The 14465-nt window shown below is 46.8% G+C and overlaps 1 protein-coding gene across 2 annotated transcripts in view; it reads right to left on the reverse strand.

Moving 5' to 3' along the window:
- Nucleotides 1-299: 299 nt before the first annotated feature.
- ttc7b (tetratricopeptide repeat domain 7B) overlaps nucleotides 300-14465 on the reverse strand; it is a 61866-nt gene continuing 47700 nt past the window's right edge. Inside the window, exons 18-21 of one of the 2 annotated variants that reach the window (XM_046307972.1) lie at nucleotides 13830-13889; nucleotides 10725-10865; nucleotides 6688-6890; nucleotides 300-1065 (exon numbers count right to left, since the gene is read on the reverse strand). In XM_046307972.1, the coding sequence (XP_046163928.1) occupies nucleotides 844-1065; nucleotides 6688-6890; nucleotides 10725-10865; nucleotides 13830-13889 (626 nt within the window). In that variant the 3' untranslated portion in view covers nucleotides 300-843. The remainder of the gene's footprint in view (nucleotides 1066-6687; nucleotides 6891-10724; nucleotides 10866-13829; nucleotides 13890-14465) is intronic. The other variant, XM_046307973.1, reaches the window with a different exon arrangement.

Here is a 14465-nt window from a genome sequence, read left to right on the forward strand (position 1 = left end):
GACGATCCCACAGGTGAAGAAACCGGATGAGGAGGTCCTGGGCTGGCGTGGTTACACGTAGTCTATGGTTGTGAGGCCGGTTGGACGTACTGCCAAATTCTCTAAAACAACGTTGGAGGCGGCTTATGGTAGAGAAATTAACATTAAATTCTCTGGTGGACATTCCTGCAGTCAGCATGCCAATTGCACACTCCCTAAAAACTTATGTAGTGAGCATGCTGTTTAATCAGCTTCTTGATATGCCACACCTGTCAAGTGGATGGACTTGGCAAAGGAGAAATGCTCAATAACAGGGATGTAAACAAATTTATGCACAACATTTGAGAGAAATAACCTTTTTGTGCATGTGGAAAATTTCTGGGATCTTTCAGTTCATGAAACATGGGACCAACACTTTACATGTTGCGTTTATATTTTTGCTCAGTGTAGATTAGATAAAGGCTGGAGTGCAGGAGTCATAGTCAGGCACAGCAAAGGGTTGTGGTATACGATACAGTGGTCACAGCAGAGACTAGGGGGCGGAGACAGCACATTGGTGTTGGCATGGCAACAACAGTTACATTGATGTATATTATTGGACCAGATAATCAGTGTTTGGATTTTTTGTCCATGGTCCCTCCCTCCAGCTCATCTAGCTAGGCCTATGAATGGCCTCAAGAGGAGAGAGGTAGTTGTCTAATCTCATTGGGATGAAAGAGATGGGCCCGAGACATCACAGGGTGGTTGATGGTGGTGCATCTGAGGAAGGTTTTTGGCACCTTCACACTGGGGGGATAAAGCAGCTTGTGTGTGTGTGTGTGCGCACACACACACAGACACACACACACGCCTCTCTCTCCCAGGTCAGAGTTGTCGTGGTATGATGGTGAAGGGGAGTATGGGGCTGGAGGCCTCTAGCTCCAGGGCGGTGAGGAAACACTCTGTAGCGGCAGCAGCGTTGCCCTGAGCCTGCAGCACCTCCCCCAGGCTGTTCCACACGTCGTGGGCCGTCGAGTTCACCTGCACCGCATCCCGAAGGATCTTCTCTGCCAGGCTGTACCGCTGCAGCTGGTGCAGGATCAGACCCTAGGAGATGGGGAGAGAGAATGAGTGAGTGACATAGTGAAGGAGTGAGAGAGAGGGGTGAACGATGTTCTCTGCCAGGCTGTACCGCTGCAGCTGGTGCAGGATCAGACCCTAGGAGATGGGGAGAGAGTGAGTGAGTGAGTGAGTGAGTGAGTGACATGGTGAAGGAGTGAGAGAGAGGGGTGAACGATGTTCTCTGCCAAGCTGTACCGCTGCAGCTGGTGCAGGATCAGACCAGAGAACAGAGGGAGAGTTAATACAGTCTGTAACACCGACTCAGAGAGGAGCGAGGAGTTTAAACCCTTCTGTTTATCACTGCCCAGCTGACTCCATCCTAGTGACACATACACACGAGAGAAAGAGAACTGTACAATCACACACTCCATTTAGTCACATCGTACACTCATGTAATCTCATCCTTTCAATTAACTTATCAAAGCAGCCAGCCTTGAAAAACCAGGCTAAGTAACTGTTAATCTAACACAAAAGGTCAGCCGTTGTCGCTACAGTAGACAGCTATATCATTCACAGAGCAACCTTGAGGCTCTTTCCCCAAGGCTCCATGGAGAGAAAAGGGCTCAAACGGACAGACACACACAGAGAGAGAGAAAGAGAAGAGAGAGGAAAGAGATTGAGAAGAGAGCGAGACAGGGAAAGAGAGTACGAGAGAGAGAGAGCAAGAGAGGAGAGCAGTCAGCACAGTTAGAGGCCAAGGAGAGCCATCTCCTCCACCCTGTACCTCTCCACAGAACTCTGGCTGAATGACATAAAGAGGTGTGTGTGTATATGTGCCCCCTGTCGCTCCCCTGAGTTGACAGGCTGTTGAGATGTGACAAGCCTGCTTATTGCGGACCAACGAAACAGACGCCAAAATAAATCCAAAATGAAAAAGCTCAGATACAGCAGAACTGACACAGAGTGATGTGTGGCTGTGGTCCCGGCCGCAGCAAGCTGCTCTGAGCTGCTACGCTGCTTAATTAGTCAAATGTGTGTGGGAAAGCAGGACTGGCACTGTAGCCAGAGACAGACACCCCTGGGACACGCCACAAGCATAGATGGAGAGAGTGATATGGAGAGAAAAGGGAACACAGAAATAGGAGAAGTCTGGACCCTGCCCTTCCTGCATTAACACCAACTCCATTTAAATTGAAGACTTCGAGAGACAGAGAGAGAGCGAGAATAAAGAAGGAGTAAAAGTCATTGCCCCTTTAACAGCATTAACTGTTAAAAAGTCACTGGCTGCTGCGGCGCATCGTTGGCATCTTCTCAGTAGAAACGGTGATAACTACATCTAATAACTGTCCCACAGCATCGAAGAGCTGGCACACCACTGCTACCTGATCGATCAAGTAGTGGTTCGCAGCGAGTTAGCATTAGCAGAGAAACACTACCCGTATAATACCACCACCAAACTGGAAGACGTGCAGCGCCATCACTAGATAAGCCCGTCTAGGCCTATCAAAGAGCTCAGGAACACAGGCTAGTTGGGGGATACAGGATCTGTGCTACTGTTGTCGCGATACCAGAATTTTGACTTCAATACTGATACCAGATTTAGTATCACGATACTCGCTACCATCACAATACTGGATACCAAAATGATACCAGGGCAACAAAAAAAAGAAAGGGTTAATGGCCAAAGTCATAGAATAGAACTTGATCAAGATAGAGTACCAGTCAAAAGTTTGGACATGCCAACTCATTCAAGGGTTTTTATTTATTGTTACTATTTTCTACATTGTCGAATAAAAGTGAAGACATCAAAACTATGAAATAACCCATATGGAATCATGTAGTAACCAAAAAGATGTAGATTTTTTAAATATATTTTATATTTGAAATTCTTCAAAGTAGCCGCCCTTTGCCTTGATGACAGCTTTGCACACTCTTGGCATTCTCTCAACCAGCTTCATGAGGAAGTCACTTATTTTAAAATGGTACTGATCAATAACATTTGCATAGAATAAGCCATCTCTTCTTTTATAAAAGTGTGTACTGTCTCTTCAAGACCCATGACGTCATTCACACAAACAGTTCGAGGCACAAGCAAATATTATCTTGACTGGAAGAGATGTGAGGTGGGGGAGACGAAGTGAATGAAAAAGGGTTTTGGTCACAATCAGCTTTGAAATCAGCAATATTTTGCATTATAGTTTGCATATTATCCCAAACAAGGTACTAGGGTAGTGAATTGATGGAAATTTAGCCTACAATGCTGGAAGCTACTGGTATCTTCTTGAATTGTATAGTGTTCCAGCCTGTAATGGACATAGTTTTGTTAACAGTAATGAACAGTTTTACCCTTTCTACATGCCGTGTTGCATTATTGATGTGTGTTAACTTTTGTGCAGCATAAGTGGTGATGCAAACCCAGCCTCCCAGTGAGTGCAGTGGCTCCTCAGGACAGGCTAGAGCTGGCAATGAGTAAGTGGAGCAGGCACGTTGGAGACACGGAGGAGGCACGGTGGAGACACGACGGAGGCACAGAGCAGGCACGGCGGACGCACGGTGGAGACACGACGGAGGCACGGAGCAGGCACGGCGGACGACACGGAGACGACACGGAGACGACACGGAGACGACACGGAGACGACACGGAGACGACACGGAGACGACACGGAGACGACACGGAGACGACACGGAGACGACACGGAGACGACACGGAGACGACACGGAGACGACACGGAGACGACACGGAGACGACACGGAGGAGGCGTTGTAAAAAATAAAATGAAAATAAACATTTGAACCGTTTTTCATGTTCTAGTATCGAAAAAGAACAGAAATGTTGGTGTACGGTGCAACACTAATTTGTGTTACCACACGGACAGACACAGTAGATCCAAGGACAGTATGGTCGTAGCCAGCCCGGAGAGGAAATGAATAGCTCATGAAAAGTGGAGGGAAGATTTGAGGGATGAAATGTGGAGAGGAATCTATAAGCCTGATTATTGGATCCAGTCTAGAAGTCACAGCTGTATCAGCAGGACCCCTCCCTCCCTTCCGTTCTTTCTTGTGCTCTCTCGCTCCATCCCTCGCAGCGTCTCTCTCCCGCTCTCTTTCCGTTTGCCAGTCAGAGTGGTGGAGTGATGCACAGCCCTCCACAAACTGGCCTGTCAAGGAAGAGGGATGGAAAGAGTGGTGGATGGAGGGAGAGGGATGGAGAGGAGTATAAAGAGTGTATAAATCGTTGCCATACAGTGTGCAAGACCCATTACCACGTTGCTTTATCAGCTCTGACAGACTGACTGACAAACATTGTGCATCCCAGACGCTACACACGGTGAAACAATCACACCACCCAGCAGCCAAACACCGCACCCAACGTCATCCATCACACCACCACCACAAACTATTCCAGTCACCATCCCACCACAAACTATTCCAGTCACCATCCCACCACAAACGATTCCAGTCACCATCCCACCACAAACGATTCCAGTCACCATCCCACCACAAACTATTCCAGTCACCATCCCACCACAAACTATTCCAGTCACCATCCCACCACAAACTATTCCAGTCACCATCCCACCACAAACTATTCCAGTCACCATCCCACCACAAACGATTCCAGTCACCATCCCACCACAAACTATTCCAGTCACCATCCCACCACAAACTATTCCAGTCACCATCCCACACAAACTATTCCAGTCACCATCCCACCACAAACTATTCCAGTCACCATCCCACCAAACTATTCCAGTCACCATCCCAACACAAACTATTCCAGTCACCATCCCAACACAAACTATTCCAGTCACCATCCCAACACAAACTATTCCAGTCACCATCCCAACACAAACTATTCCAGTCACCATCCCAACACAAATTATTCCAGTCACCATCCCACCACAAACTATTCCAGTCACCATCCCACCACAAACTATTCCAGTCACCATCCCACCACAAATTATTCCAGTCACCATCCCACCACGAACTATTCCAGTCACCATCCCAACACAAACTATTCCAGTCACCATCCCAACACAAACTATTCCAGTCACCATCCCACCACAAACTATTCCAGTCACCATCCCACCACAAACTATTCCAGTCACCATCCCACCACAAACTATTCCAGTCACCATCCCACCACAAACTATTCCAGTCACCATCCCAACAAACTATTCCAGTCACCATCCCAACACAAACTATTCCAGTCACCATCCCAACACAAACTATTCCAGTCACCATCCCAACACAAACTATTCCAGTCACCATCCCAACACAAACTATTCCAGTCACCATCCCAACACAAACTATTCCAGTCACCATCCCAACACAAACTACAGTCAGAGGGACGAGGCTCCACTATTCAGCTCAGTAAGGGATGTGTGTGTCCCCACTACGGCAGCAGTCAGGACTGCTCTCCTGTTTCTCTAGAAGAGGCTCATTTATAATTCAACAGGCGTTGGAAGGAGGTCTGCACCCAGTGATGAGCTTAGCTTGGTGTAGAAGACAAAATAAGGCATTTAAAACAGACTCACGCACGGACACACACATTATTAGATATCATTTTCAGCAGGATACAGGAACACGGCCTTTCTACTAGAACACAGTCAAAGCAGAGACTTTGAACTGGGAAATCGAACACAGAGAGAGAAGAGTTCTCAGCAGAGATCACAAATCAGGTCATGGGGAATAAGGACTATTTCCTTTAGTCAGTCAGCCAATAAAGCTGCTCTTCTCTTTGCTGCTAGAGGACAAATCCTGTTCCTGTCTCAATACCATCTCATCCTAGAGACGCAAGGACACAGATCTGCACGCACGCACAGTTGCGTGAACAGGCCCACACAATAAGACAGTTCTCCACTACAGCCTCAGGCATTATCCCATTTTAGCTAGACTGTTTACAGTCACAACACAGTAGAGAAGCTCTAAACTTCTCACTTTTGCGCCAAGCTGTACAGTATATGAGAGAGAAAGAGCAAGAAAGAGTGCGAGAAAGAAATGGCAAGGGAGAAAGAGAGAGAGAAAGTGTGAGAGAGAAAGTGTGAGAGAGAGAAAGAAAGTGTGAGAGAGAATGTAAAAAGAAGAGATTGGACAATCCCCCTTGCTTGAGGTGCTGACACAGCACAATGTGGTGGGTTCTTCTGGGTTTATTCTGCATTCACCACCAACCAATCACAAGCTCCCATTTTCAATTTCCATAATTGGGTTTTTACTATGAGCTCATCAGATAGAGAGATGCTATGTCTCTTGTTCTTGTTCTCTCTCGGTATCTCTCCCCTTCTCCTCCAAAAGGCCCTTTTCATTAGGCTCAATGCAGCCTTTCCATCCCAAAAGTGTCTCGTTTGTAATAAACAGAACGAAAAGCTAATCTGCTAACAGCATGAGTCAGACCTGCAGTCTCTCCATTCAAAGTGATGAGCAAGCAGCATGGAGGTTTACAGAGTGACAGTAACAATGGGCTTCCCCCCTCGGTCTGCACCACTTGACTATGACCTGAGAGAGCGACTCTATGGGAGGCACTATGGATATGGGACTGGGAGGCCCATAAGAGTGACAGAATGTCAGCTGTCAGACTGCATGGTTGACGTGGCAGTAGTAGGGAAGACGAAAGAGAGGGAGAACAGAACAGATGTGAACAGAGGGATGTAGAGGTTCAGGACTCACCAGTCTCTGCATGGTCTTGACGTGGGTGGGGCTGATGGAGAGGGCCTCCTCGTACCAGCGTTTGGCCTCGTCCACGTTGCCCCGCAGCTCAGCCACCTGGCCCCGCATAAACAGCACGTTGTGGGACATGGGGAACAGGTTGGCAGCCTCCTGGGTGCAGGCAGTCGCCTCCGCAGGCTTGCCCATGCCAATGTACACCTCCGCTAGAGAGAGAAAGAGATAGGAGAGAGAGTAGATAGGGGAGAGGAGGACCGTGAGGTGACACACTGACACAAATAACTAGGACATACACTGACTGACTAACAGAAACCGTTTCAGACAGACCCACACTTCCTATGGTAATGGGAGGTGCAGCAGACCAGAGCGGTGATAGCCGTCTTTTGACTTAATGATTTCATCAAGAGAGGAAATGAGAGCTTCTAGCAGGTGGCAGCCAGCCTGATAAACATTTCACACACACACACCTTATTGCTTTGTAAATAAGGGTTTAAAGTAAAGCCCATAGATCACATACAGACAGAGACTTGAAAGTGAGTTTTCCAAAAGCAATAAAACAGACTTACAGCCAAAGATCATATCATGTCTCCTATTTGTCTTCCTTTTGGGTGAAATAGCTGAAAAACTATAATAATAATTATGAGCAAACATGACCTTTTAGTGGCACTGATGTCTGTGTCCGTGTATGTCTGTCTGGCTATGTGTCTGTCTGGCTATGTGTCTGGCTATGTGTCTGTCTGGCTATGTGTCTGTCTGTCTGTCTGTCTGTCTGTCTGTCTGTCTGTCTGTCTGTCTGTCTGTCTGTCTGTCTGTCTGTCTGTCTGTCTGTCTGTCTGTCTGTCTGTCTGTCTATGTGTGTCTGTCTGTCTATGTGTCTGGCTGTGTGTGTCTGTCTGTCTATGTGTCTGGCTGTGTGTGTGTGTCTGGCTATGTGTCTGGCTGTGTGTGTGTGTCTGGCTATGTGTGTGTGTCTGGCTATGTGTGTGTCTGTCTGTCTGGCTATGTGTGTGTCTGTCTGTCTGGCTATGTGTGTGTGTGTCTGTCTGGCTATGTGTGTGTCTGTCTGTCTGGCTATGTGTGTGTCTGGCTATGTGTCTGTCTGTCTGTCTGTCTGGCTATGTGTGTGTCTGTCTGTCTGGCTATGTGTGTGTGTGTCTGTCTGGCTATGTGTGTGTCTGTCTATGTGTCTGTCTGTCTGTCTGTCTATGTGTCTGTCTGTCTGTCTGTCTATGTGTCTGTCTGTCTGTCTGGCTATGTGTCTGTCTGTCTGTCTGGCTATGTGTCTGTCTGTCTGTCTGGCTATGTGTCTGTCTGTCTGTCTGTCTGGCTATGTGTCTGTCTGTCTGTCTGGCTATGTGTCTGTCTGTCTGTCTGGCTATGTGTCTGTCTGTCTGTCTGTCTGGCTATGTGTCTGTCTGGCTATGTGTCTGTCTGGCTATGTGTCTGTCTGGCTATGTGTCTGTCTGGCTATGTGTCTGTCTGGCTATGTGTCTGTCTGGCTATGTGTCTGTCTGTCTGTCTGTCTGGCTATGTGTCTGTCTGGCTATGTGTCTGTCTGTCTGTCTGGCTATGTGTCTGTCTGTCTGTCTGTCTGTCTGTCTGGCTATGTGTCTGGCTATGTGTCTGTCTGTCTGGCTATGTGTCTGTCTGTCTGGCTATGTGTCTGTCTGTCTGGCTATGTGTCTGTCTGTCTGGCTATGTGTCTGTCTGTCTGGCTATGTGTCTGTCTGTCTGGCTATGTGTCTGTCTGTCTGGCTATGTGTCTGTCTGTCTGGCTATGTGTCTGTCTGTCTGGCTATGTGTCTGTCTGGCTATGTGTCTGTCTGGCTATGTGTCTGTCTGGCTATGTGTCTGTCTGGCTATGTGTCTGTCTGGCTATGTGTCTGTCTGGCTATGTGTCTGTCTGGCTATGTGTCTGTCTGGCTATCTGTCTGTCTGTCTGTCTGTCTGTCTGTCTGTCTGTCTCCAGGCAGGCTGTTCTCTGAGCAGCCAGCTAAGCCTCCAGTGCTGTCCTCATTTGTTGGTCCCAGAGAAAGGAGGTTATATCCAGGACACCATCCCCCATCTCTCCATTCTCTGGCATTTTGGAAAATCTTCATGGAGCGCCACAGCCCTGCTCACCCTCCAGCAGCGTGTGTGTGTGTGTGTGTGTGTGTGTGTGTGTGTGTGTGTGTGTGTGTGTGTGTGTGTGTGTGTGTGTGTGTGTGTGTGTGTGTGTGTGTGTGTGTGTGTGTGTGGACGAGACTGTTTGGGGTTGGTTCACAAAGCCTCAGCAGCACTACTAGATAGGCAAGCAGTAGCAGCTGGCTGAGGGAGGGAGGGGACCTTGCTCTGCTCTGGCCTCCGCTTCTGGCATTTCAATGCTCTGCAGTGAGAGCAGGAGCGGATTCATCTCCCTCTCCCTGCACCCCCCCTCCTTCTCGTCTTCACTCTACTTGCCTTCGCCCCATTTCTCTCTATCCTCTCTAACTTCCCCTTCTTTCTCTCACCCCATTTCCTTCTCTCAATGCCCCCCTATCCTCTCACAATGCCCCCTATCCTCTCACAATGCCCCCATCCATCTTTATATCTCCCTTTCAGAGCTGATTCAAAGAGAGGCAGTTTTATTGGGAGGTGACGTCCCCTTGATTTTCTTATCAGTGTGAGTATCTAAGTATCTAAGGATGGCAATAAGGATAATGACAACATAAAGCAGCCAGTGTGTGTGTGTGTGTTCTTTCCCACCCATCGCAGGAGGACTGCAAAAGAAGGGCAGCAGCAACAGTCCAGGAGGCCCTGCCTTGGATATGTTAACGCTTAACAGTCAGACCACCTCACAGGAACATATCGATTCCATTAAGCTGCTGTCTGCTACCCCACCTCCCCTGAGTCAATGGATTACCACTCCCACACACACCCTGCCAATCACGAACACCACACACATGCATGAACACAAGTGCACATGCACCAAACACACAACTCCAGGATATCATTCTGGATAATGGATATCATTTTAGGTACACATAATTAATGAGAGTAGGATAAGGGTATAATACAATAACAGCAGGATAGTACAGCAGCATTATACTAACTCCCCTCTGGCTGTCCAGCCTGTGTGTTACTGACAGAGGTGTAGTGACTCAGTGTACTACCATATCTGTGTGTTATAGTGTACTACGATAGCCGTGTGTTATAGGGGTATAGTGTACTACCATAGCCGTGTGTTATAGTGGTGTAGTGTACTACCATAGCCGTGTGTTATAGTGGTGTAGTGTACTACCATAGCTGTGTGTTATAGTGGTGTAGTGTACTACCATAGCTGTGTGTTATAGTGGTGTAGTGTACTACCATAGCTGTGTGTTATAGTGGTGTAGTGTACTACCATAGCTGTGTGTTATAGTGGTGTAGTGTACTACCATAGCTGTGTGTTATAGTGGTGTAGTGTACTACCATAGCTGTGTGTTATAGTGGTGTATTGTACTATCATAGCTGTGTGTTATAGTGTACAACCATAGCTGTGTGCTATAGTGTACTACCATAGCTGTGTGCTATAGTGTACTACCATAGCTGTGTGCTATAGTGTACTACCATAGCTGTGTGCTATAGTGTACTACCATAGCTGTGTGCTATAGTGTACTACCATAGCTGTGTGCTATAGTGTACTACCATAGCTGTGTGCTACAGGGGTTGTAGTGACTCAGTGTACTACCATAGCTGTGTGTTATAGTGGTATAGTGTACTACCATAGCTGTGTGTTAGTGGTGTACTACCATAGCTGTGTGTTATGGTGTACTACCATAGCTGTGTGTTATAGTGTACTACCATAGCTGTGTGTTATAGTGTACTACCATAGCTGTGTGTTATAGTGTACTACCATAGCTGTGTGTTATAGTGTACTACCATAGCTGTGTGTTATAGTGTACTACCATAGCTGTGTGTTATAGTGTACTACCATAGCTGTGTGTTATAGTGTACTACCATAGCTGTGTGTTATAGTGTACTACCATAGCTGTGTGTTATAGTGTACTACCATAGCTGTGTGTTATAGTGTACTATCATACCTGCGTGTAGCCAGATCTGAGCCAGAGTCATCCAGGGGTGTAGGGGTCCATGTTTGGGGGCGCTGCTCTGCATGGAGGAGGCCACCTCTGACAGGGCCTGTTCCACCCGCGACGCCGCCATGGATGTGGCGTGGACCGAGCCTGCAGATAGAGGGGGAGGAGGAGAGGACAACAGGGGAGAAGAGGGGGTAAGCACAGCAGCACCAGCACCTCCTCATGGTAAAAGGATGCAACTTTAGGCTAATGTTACTCCACTCATTCTGCATCCATCGTTCAGGACATTAGCTGCACAAAACTTCACACACAGATGGCTTCATGCCTTCACAAAAAGCTTCATGTTATATAGGCTACTAGTGACAGGCAGCGTTACTAAGTCAGCAGCTATTAACTGTCGATTATCCTTGCAAACCACTGATTCACATATCCAGACGTATAGACATACAATAACCTGGCTGTAGCTGTACAAACTAGGCCAACTGATTTGGGACTGGAGTTGGTGGAAAATACTATTTGGAGTGGATACTACTTTCCCCGGCTCTAAAGAGCGAGAGAGCTTTCATTATTGGCCTTAAAGAGCTTTAGATTAAAGCACAAATGGTCCCTATCTTCAAATCCTGTCAAGAAGATCTAGTGAAAGCACCGGGGCAAAGAAAAGTCCTGTGATGAATTTAGGGGGGAGAGAAAATATCCCTGGCAATAGAGAGATGTTTTTGATAAGGTCTTGTGAGTTGGGAGGAGAGATTTGATTTGTGTTTAAGCTGAAATGCTGCTAAGAGGATTTAGTGAAATGGGAATAGGAATCAGTCTCTGGGTTCTCAATCTGCATGGCAGGCTTTTGGTGAGGCACACACGGCCACTTCACTCACTTCACTCACACACACACACACACACACACACACACACACACACACACACACACACACACACACACACACACACACACACACACACACACACACACACACACACACACACACACACACACACACACACACACACACACACACACACACACACACACAGGAGCTCAGTGACTCTTACGCTATAGACTCTTTAACAACCAGTAGCATCCATCTATGGTCCACATGAATGCTTTAACATGTACTCTTCTCCTCAACACACGTCACTCACCATTACTACCGACTGGCCATAAAACACAACACTGATTCCTTTTATTGCCTCAACACAAGAGTGATGAACACAATCTGAACCATACATATACCGTCCTATATGGTTATAGCTCTATGGATCTGAACACAATAGCTCCTCTAAGAAGTCTCTCTCCTACAACTACACATTCTCATCCTTCACTCTGAACACCCACACCACAGGATTACAGGCAGGCAGGCAGCCTTTCGCGTCAAACTGCTTCACTCTTCTCTCTCCTCATAACAGAAAAATAACATGTTTGCTTTCTCTCTGGCTCCCTGGTTATTGACTGAAGCGACAGTCACACAGTATGCACCTACAAACCCTGTCAGTGTCCCAAATGGCATCCTATTCCATATATAGCGCACTACTTTTGATCAGTGCCCTATGTACCCTGGTCAAAAGTAGTGCACTGTAAAGGGAATAGGATGCCATTTGGGACTCAGGGCCTGAGATCGATACTCTTCCCTCCCTCACAGCAGCACTAAGCCTACAGAGCCCCAGTCTCAGCCCTAGCGCCCACATTTAGCATGCAGACTGGAGACACCGGCTCTGTTCAAAAGTAGTGCACTATATCTGGAATAGTGTGCCATTTGGGATGCATCCAGTGTCAACCATGGAACTACACAGCCACGTCAGCCAAATTGAGCATATTGGCAAGGTCTGAAGGGCTTTGCCTGTTCTAGTCATTCTATTTCTATGGACACACCAACTTGATATGGCTGAAGAAGGTTTATCGCAGAAGGAAGGAACACCCGGTTGAGTGGAGGGATTGATTGTTTTAAAAGGTCCCTGGACCTTAGATGGAGAAAGAGCACCAGGAGCTGTACCATCAAGACAGACAGCTGTGTCACCAAGCAGGCTGTAGATACTCGTTTTATCCAATGAAGTCAATTAAATGGCACCCACTGCAGGTGAAAGGGTCAAATTAAGCCTGGATTAAACTGGTGTAATCTTAACCTGGATGAGTGAAAATGGTAATCCATGCAGTTAGGAAAAAGTACACAAACACTCTCTCATACGCACACACACAGCGGCCTAAAAGGGTAGCCAAAAGTGCCTTCATGCAAGGTACAAAGCGCAAGGCACTAATGGAGAGCGATGTGGAGGGTGGGTTGTCAGTTCACAGCAGCACAGAAATAATCTACATGTTCTTAAAGAAACAGTATCCATTTCACTGGGGCATGAGAGGTCAGAGCTGCTTCCTCCTCATCCATTCCCCTTTTTTGTTTTGTTTCTAGTGGAATCCAAGAGAATGTCAAAGAACACCGGGCTGGACGTATGACAAGAGTGTGGCCTGTGTGTGTTCGGGAAGCTTAAATGAAACCTATTAATAGTCTGTGAAAGCCTAGAGGCCCAGCAGTGAAACTAACTGGTCTCTACAACACAAGTCAGTCATGGACAACATAGTCCATAGCTCTTTAACTAAACACAAATAAAATTACAAATGAAAAAACAAAAACACCGCTAGCCCATCTGGGATTGGTCTGGCTAATGAGCTCTGTATTGTATGGTGGAGGGAGCCCATACGATAAGGCTGTGTGTCTGGTGGATCGAATAGAGCAGCCAGCCAGGGGAAATGATACTGCCTCTTTAATTATGGAGCTGCCTACTCCATAGCTGGCCCACCGAGTCAGGAAGCTCAGTGAGCTAATTGTTTAGCTGTAGCACAAAGGGCCTGAGGACAAAAATAAATAAATTAAACAAAACAGAAAATAAGGTGAGCTAGCGAATAGCGGCCGGACAGCCTCCGGTATGGTCCACACGTGGTGGATGACTGACTGACTTTAGGAGCACAGACAGACAGAGGGACAGGCAGGTGGGTTGGTGGTGACGGATGGATACATTGACTGTGGAGGAAAAGAAAAATCAGGCCAAGGCCAGGAGGCGTGATACATCAGTCAGAGTCCAGCGTCAGTGGGAGAGAGGGAGCGGAGGGAGAAAAGCGCTACTTACAAACTGAAAACATGGAGTAAAAACCATGATACTGATGAAAGTTAGCATCTGGAGGGCTGCCTTTAAAATAACAAATCAACAAACAACAAAGAACAAAGATTACTTAAAATAGAAAATTAATTAAAGAGGGAAAATTAAAGAGATACAGCTAGGAGAAAACTTTAAAATCACTTCCACTCAACAACAAAACTGAAGTATACTTAACAGAAACATTTCAAAAAGACACTAACATTAGTGACTGCTGAAGTTATTTATGCTAAGGTGGTGCCAGTGAAAATGGATCCACACAATGATTCACTATCAATGTGTCAATCCAATCCATCCTAAACTGCTTCGCCCCTGCACGTTTTCTGTGGTTGCTATTGCCACCAGTGCAAGCTTTTCCTTTCTTAAAAATCACCTTTATCACGTTCCTTATTTAAACATCAAACATGCATTATGACGGGCAAACACAAAACCCTTGGACCTCTATTGCAGGTGTAAATACACTGTGGTTATTTGAAGTGCCTCAATCCAACCCTTTATCAAGCAGTAAAACATTAAATGGTACAATGGAAGGTGACGAGGGGAAGATAGTAGAACACCAAAGGACAAATGAACAGAGTGATGAATAGAAAGAGAAAGCCAGGGGAACAC

This window comes from Oncorhynchus gorbuscha, linkage group LG17, assembly GCF_021184085.1.
Source record: "Oncorhynchus gorbuscha isolate QuinsamMale2020 ecotype Even-year linkage group LG17, OgorEven_v1.0, whole genome shotgun sequence".
Lineage (NCBI taxonomy): Eukaryota > Metazoa > Chordata > Actinopteri > Salmoniformes > Salmonidae > Oncorhynchus > Oncorhynchus gorbuscha.